The 7,025-nt window shown below is 45.4% G+C and overlaps 1 protein-coding gene across 1 annotated transcript in view; it reads right to left on the bottom strand.

Moving 5' to 3' along the window:
• SPAG17 (sperm associated antigen 17) overlaps positions 1 to 596 on the bottom strand; it is a 116,572-nt gene extending 115,976 nt beyond the window's left edge. Inside the window, exon 1 of the mRNA XM_014957087.1 lies at positions 491 to 596. Coding sequence (XP_014812573.1) covers positions 491 to 586 — 96 coding nt within the window. The 5' untranslated portion in view covers positions 587 to 596. The remainder of the gene's footprint in view (positions 1 to 490) is intronic.
• Positions 597 to 7,025: the final 6,429 nt, after the last annotated feature.

Raw genomic sequence — 7,025 nt, 5'->3', positions numbered from 1 at the left:
ACACGGTGAAAAAAAAAAAAAAAAAAAAAAAAAAAAAAAAAAAAAAAAAAAAAAAAAAACAGAAAAAGAAAAAGAAGAAAAGTGCCTTTTAGCCGCACACTCAAGCAGGAAAATTACAGCCTCGCATTTTCAACGCTAGAGTTAATGCTGTGTCAGCACCTCCATCAAACCTCGTTGTTCAGCAGTTTATAAAAAGCTCGCTCCGAGCCCAAACCTGGCACCCAGCGCCCCAGGAGGAAAAGCGCGGGGGAGGAAAAGCCAGGAACCCCCTCGGGCCGCCGCTCGGGGCCGGGGGGCAACGGAGGGGCAGCTCCGCCGCTCTCCCCCCGGGGACCCCGCGCAGCCCCCGGCGGCCACACCGCCACACCCGGGCTGGAGGAGCGGCGAGGGCCGCCCCAGGCCTGGTCCCCCCCTCAACATCCCCGACCTTCAAGTCCCGAGGCCCGCCCGCCCCGGGCGGCCCCCGCCCTGCCCCTCCGCCCGCCTTCACCTCCTCGAGGTGGGCGGACACCAGCTCGGCCTCCCAGCTCTTGCCCGCGGCCCCCGGCGAGGCGCCCCCGTCGGTTTTGGGCCGCTTGGGGCCCATGGCGGTGCGGGGTTGGCAGGGCCCCGGCCCCACGCGTCGCCGTGGCGACCGACTCCCGCCGGGCGATGCCTTCCGGCCGCGCCCTCGCCCCGCCAACCGACGGGGCGGTTCAGTGTCGTACCCGTTGCCTCCCGCCCGCGGGCGCCTCCGCCGGGTGAGGCCTGTGGCCGCCCCCGGTGTGCATGCCCCGGCCGGGCCAAATTCCTGGGCCCGACGGCGGCCATCTCCCCCCGGCCTATCCTCCGGAGCCGCACGGCTGGCCGGAGGAGAAGCCTCGCCGGGGCTGCACGGAGAGGGGACGGCCACCGAAGGAAATACCGAGGCCTGAGCAACACCATCGGGCCCTGAGCGCGGCCGCCTGCGGAGCGGCGCGGTGGGGGAGCGCGCAGGTGTGGGCAGGCAGGGCCCGGGCCCAACATGGCTCTCCCAAATACTACCATATGTTACGGCCCCGGGACCGGGAGGGGAGAGGGGAGGCACAGTTGGGAGAAAGCAGGAGAGCTGCCAAGATAAAGAATTCATTACAGAGGAGTCATGTCGTGATCTCACACTGGAGACGAGTGAAATATTCTGTGTGATTTAACATTTGGTGAAAATATCCCAAACCACATGGCTGCCCTTCCCCCCCACCCCCTCGTGCCGACCAGGGTTGCTCAGAGCCTCCAAATCTTTATTTTAATTTTGTCAGAGCCTTAAAGCCCCGCTGTGCGGTACATTATTGCTTTAGTCAGAATTTTCGTTCTAGGATGATACTGACCTAGCTGAACAAAACACATTTAATGACACGGTTTTTAGTGGAGAAGTAGGAATTTAGGTTCACAGGGGATGTAACAGGCAACTCTCATATCATCTTAGTTTGCAGACGGGTATCTTTCCCGGGTTTGCAGACAGTGATGTAGTTTATAACATGGGAAAGCTGCACAGTAGATTTGCCAACATCCATAAACATTTTCCCCCACCCTGTTTCTTGGCTGGGGTCCATTTTTCTCTTTTTGAGGTTTTCTTTTGTTGTCCAGAAAAAAAAATCAGACTTCAATTGTTCACAGAAGCAGGCAGTGTGACATTCCCACCATACCCTTATTCTTCATTAAAGTCTTGGATATGCTGCCTGTGCCTGCTGAGGAGCACTGAGAGAGTATGGGAAGGAGGAACAGGGCAGGATCACTGGTCGATGCAGCAGAACAGGACAGAGGTATGGGGCAGAATGCACAGATAACGGTGCCAAATAACCTTATTATGAGCCACCCTTCTGATTTTTCATGGCTCAGTTTTCAGGGCTGGATGTAAGCTTTAGGAAGAGTAACAGGAGAGGGTTGTACACCCAGATGATGATGGTATGGCTGGAAATATGCACGACCGTGATGTCCGTGGGAGATGACAACTGCTTAATTATGCCCAGACCTGGATCTGTATGCTCAGGATCATTAGCAAAGTTTAAAACCAGCAGGACTAATGTCAGCCGATAGACAACTCCGAAAACACAGACAGTAGCTGTGAGAACCATGAACTGGCCTGTTTATATTTATTGTGTGTTTGCTTGGACGAATAACAGTTATTTGAAGGAAATTCTTTTGCAGCTTGCCATATTGGTAAACACATCTAGATAACTTGCTGTTTATTGTTGGATGCTGTAGTGAATAGTGAGTCAAGCAGAAGTAGGACAGCGGATCACTGGGAGCTTATGCCACTTCATTTAAAATGACTTCTACCACTGTCCTGAACAAAGGAGAGAAAGAAACTCTATTTATTTTCTAATACAAAGGGGTGTAGTGTATAGACTTAAAATAGGTTCTGCAGTAGCAAAGGCAGCTATAGATGTGTCCTCTTTGGCTGCTTGTCCCTGTCCATTTGGTTGTGCTGCCATGGATGCACATAGGCCAAGCTGTAAACCAGATCACTGAAACGCTCTTGGTTAAATCCTCCAACAGACAAAGGAGACAAAACAAAAATATTGAGAAACTACAGCCTTTGTTTCCTACAAATGGTCTGGACTATAAAACACATTCTGCGCCATCTGAAAACCTCCAGCTTCCTCCGAGAACTAAAAGATGAAGTTGCTGCAATTGTTAAACTTGTATTAACAAAACTGAATGCAATTCAACTATACTGATAAACCACAGATGAGAAGAATAGGCAAATTAAGGCTCCAGAGAGACAATACACAATTTGGGGTACCTTCCACATAAGAAAAAGGATGTGCACATGTTAAGCCTGACATTTCCATGTAGCAAAATTTGGTCTGCCATTAGTGCAAAAGTTAACAGGCAAATCTGTGATGACTCTGTGTATATGACAAGCGTATTTATAGTGAGATTTTCAGGGAGAGTAGCAACCTAAAAATCATCAAGTCAGCCTTTTATTTTCTGGCTTACTAGAAAATATAGTGTGTATGAATACATGAACAAATGAGAGTGCAGTAACCAAAGCTGTGAATTTACAATGCACTTGCAATTCTGAATAACACTCTGTGTAAATAGAAGGTAGCTTGCTTTTCCCTGGGAGAACGTTTAAAGACCATTTTTATTCTGAATTTACACAGCAGAGTAAGAAAGCATGCATGGTTAAGACATAAATAACATGTTCCTGTGCCCACACTTTTAATAACAATATAGAAGGAATATTTAAAAATTATGTATACTCTTTACCTCCTTCAGGAAGAAGAAACATCGGTTGCCTTTTATTTTAGGGTGACTTAATGAACGTTTGCACTCACTTGTTCACCAGTAAAGTGTGGGGAGAGTGGAAAGGCATTAGTAGTTGTAAAAGTCATGTGTTCTCTACTTGATTTCCTGAAAGACTAGGGTTGACTAAAGAACTAGTAAAGGTTTTGGATCTTAAATAATTAAACCCTGATTGACTGAGAGGGGAATTAATTTTAATCATGCTTGTTTTTCTTTTAAGTGCTTATTTTAAATGCTTGACAAATATTTGGAAAAAATGATCTTTTCAGTAAGAACCACCAAACTTCTCACCTTGAGTTGAGAAATGAGCAAAGAGTCCTCTTTGCCCGAGTCCTTAAGAACACACTTAATTGCTTTATATTACTTTCATAAGATTTAAATGCTTCTTAAACGGGGAGGCTTCCTGAATTATAGCTTCAGAAAGCTGTTTCCGTTTTAGAAAACTTTCCAGAAGGTTGTCTAGAACAGCTAATATGGCGTTCAGCACTGCTAAGGAAAACAGTCCTTCAAATTCCTTATATTTCTAAAAGAAGGAGAAAGGTATTAAAAAGAAATAATGTACACTTTTTTTTTTTGGTAAGAGAACACGGTTGAGTCCTTTTTCCCTCAAAAAGCAAAAAGGGGAAGAACATACAACTTGTTTGGCTTTCCTTTCCAGTTTCATAGCCCTGCAGCATCTGGGCTGGGAACAGCTTGTGCTTGAAGTCTGCAACCCCCCAGGACACAACGGTCTCACAAGTTACACAGATTTGGAGGCTATGGCATGTGTTTCCACAGCCTCCCTGAACTCTCACATACCAAGCTGGATGTAGATCTTTGCCTACAGTTGCTGCTCTGGCCACCAAATGATTCCTTATAATTTATTTCTCAGTCTCCAAATTCATTTATATAATTTGCATAAAGCTTCCCACATGGACTGCATTGGCCTCATAAATGCAGACCAAATATCTGTCTTGGCTTTAGGACCTAGAAAGCTTATTTCTAAGAGTAAATTATAAGTGCACATGCCCTGAAAGGGACAAAGGTTAAGCTAAGCTGAAATATATTAATGCACTCCCCTTCTGAATGTGGCATGGTACCATGCTTATAGTTTTTTCTAGCGCCGAAGGTCAGTAATTTCTTAATTAGACTGAGTGCTAATGAACCAATAAAATAATCTCTCCTCCTCAGATTGTAGCAGGCCTTTCTAATAAGATAAGGGTTGGTAGATGCAGGGATGGTTAGAGAGAAAGGGAAGAGCTAAATTGTAAAGACAATACAATTCAGTCAACTCCATCCGCTGCATGGCAAGGCCTGCCTTCTGATGCTGGGCCGCTATATGCACAAATGAATAGAACTAACCTATTTAAGCCTGTCTGTCTAAAACCGTGGCCAAAATCAAAGCAAGTTGTAGATATTCCCTTCTCCTTCCAGCTCTGGCATTTAGTGTCTGCCTGGCCAGTCATTTTTTCACTCAAATATTTCCCGCTAAGCTGAGTTACAAATGTACGCAGCCTCTGTTGTTTATCACAAGCATAACATGCAGAACAGATCAAACTTCCTTTATACATATAAATAAGTTTACATTTAAGAGTCTTCACCAACTTTGTTTTACTGGGGGAAAAAACTTAACAAGGCCCTGCATTTAATTTTGGAAAAGATGCTTTCGTAGTCTGCTGTCTCCTACGTGCATGCATGTGTGAGGAGAATGCTTTTTCCTCTCTATAGCCAATGGTATAAGGATTCCTGGCAAAGCTTGAAATGAAATCCATTATCATCTGTCAGTAAAATGACTTCCAAATTCCATCTGGATGCTGTGCAACAGTCTCTTTAAAGAAAGACTCCCTCTGCATTTGGTATTGTAGTTCTGGTGTCTCTAGGTAACTGAATTTTGGAAGCAGTTCAGTGCCGCCAGTCAGCAAAATAGTCCAATTTCTGATATCTCAGGCTTTACTCCTGCCCCTTCCAAAACAGATCACAAGGTCTTATTCTTCTCCCTAATCAAATAAATCCACGCAACACATTTTCCCACCCTTGCAGGAAACCAAACTCCCCACCCCCACCCCATTCTCTTGCATTTTCAAATCCTGTATCACTGCCTGCTTGCGTCTGGCACAAAAGGAGCACTTTCCCTAAAGTTAGAGGGTCCTCCATGAAGATCTGCTTCTGTAGCACTCCTCACTCCTACCACCATCAAGAAAGGGAGTCTTACACGGTAGTGCTGAGCACTAACCACTAACCTTTCTCAACAGCCAAACAAAGCAAAGTCTAAATAAGTGGCATTTGAAACATTACACTGTCACTGGTGCAAAAATAAAAATGTTTCTAATCCATTAAAAATAAACGCTAACACCATGGAGGGCAGACAGACCCAAGAGTTTGCACTGAAAATATTGATAATACATAGTGCAACGACAAGGTGTGTTTGTGGTTTTTTTTTTAAAGGAGAAGAAAATACATACAATCTGAACTGAAATTGGAGTAATTAAATGGCTAGAACCATAATTCTTTGGCCTTGATATCCTAATTCTGTGAATGTATTTGAATGGTTTTTAACTGAATTTTCTGAGGGTAATGCCAAATTGTAGAATAACTAAATTGCAGCAATATGTATTATTCTGAAACTGTTGCTCCAACTTTACTTTGCCCTCCTTTCTTTCCAACCTATTTCCCTGAGCACATACACTCCCCAGTAGATCTATTTCAATGAGTAGGTTTTGGAAAGAAGTACATGGAGTAATGACTATTTCCTGCCCTGTTTTGGCACCTGTCTCTCTCAGTCCTACTTGTGCCTAAAATCGGCTTTATAGAGCAGCCATGATTAAACTTCCAGTCTTCCTAGGACTGCATCCCAAAACACCATCACGCCTTACCTTATCATCCACTAAATCCTTTACTCTTCCATAAACCTGAAGTCTTAACTATCATCTCCTTACATCTGACCTGAACAGCATCCCGTGCTTCTCTCTTTTCCACCTGCATCGTTCCTACTTCACAAACCTTTCTTCTTCTGCATCTCCAAAATTCAAGCTGGACCCCAATCCCCTGAAATACTTCCCCCTGGCCAGCACATACTGCTGCCTGTGTTAGCAGACTGTGGCACGATAAAGATGCAAAACCAGCATCTCCCAGCAACGGAAGGAGCAGATCTTTCACATTAGAAGGACCAGCACCTCAGAAGGACCAGGACCTCTCTCCTGCCAGTTCTTGTTTCTAGATGCAGCTGGTCCATGTGATCTGTGACACACCTGCCAAGCAGCCCAGCCTGCGAGCTGCTGACACAGTGCTCCAACAAAAGCGTTTATGCAGATGTGGTCCTGTTCCTCATCAGCTGTGCTGGAGCGCATCCTCCCTTGCACTTCATCGAGCAGCCCACTACCACCAGTTCCCAGGGGGCATGTGAAATAAAAATATGGGAAGGCTGGGTACTGCAATAGCTAACGAGTTCAAGTTCCCAACCTCAAATTTGGCCAGCCATTCTATAGAAACTCCTGTAGATAATTTGGGAATTTATTTATTCCCGAGGGCATCTAGCCCTGAACCTACATAGTGCCTCCTACAAGTGCTGTAGCCCTAACTATTATTAGGAAAAGCACTGTGAGAACCAGGTGATGGGGACAAGCAGGCTATGGACAGTCCCTGCCTTCCAGGACCTCATCTTGCACCCTCCTACCAAGAGAAGTGAGAGATGGAAAGTATTATGAAATGTGGCTTACCTTTGTGGAATTACCTGTAATGGAGTAGTATTCTTCAGCTTCTTTGGATGGACACTATGCAAA

Source organism: Calidris pugnax, unplaced genomic scaffold (genome assembly GCF_001431845.1).
Source record: "Calidris pugnax isolate Ruff unplaced genomic scaffold, ASM143184v1 scaffold225, whole genome shotgun sequence".
NCBI classification, from domain to species: Eukaryota; Metazoa; Chordata; class Aves; order Charadriiformes; family Scolopacidae; genus Calidris; species Calidris pugnax.
Note: the sequence above shows the minus strand (reverse complement) of the source record. Positions and strands in the feature narration are given on the sequence as shown.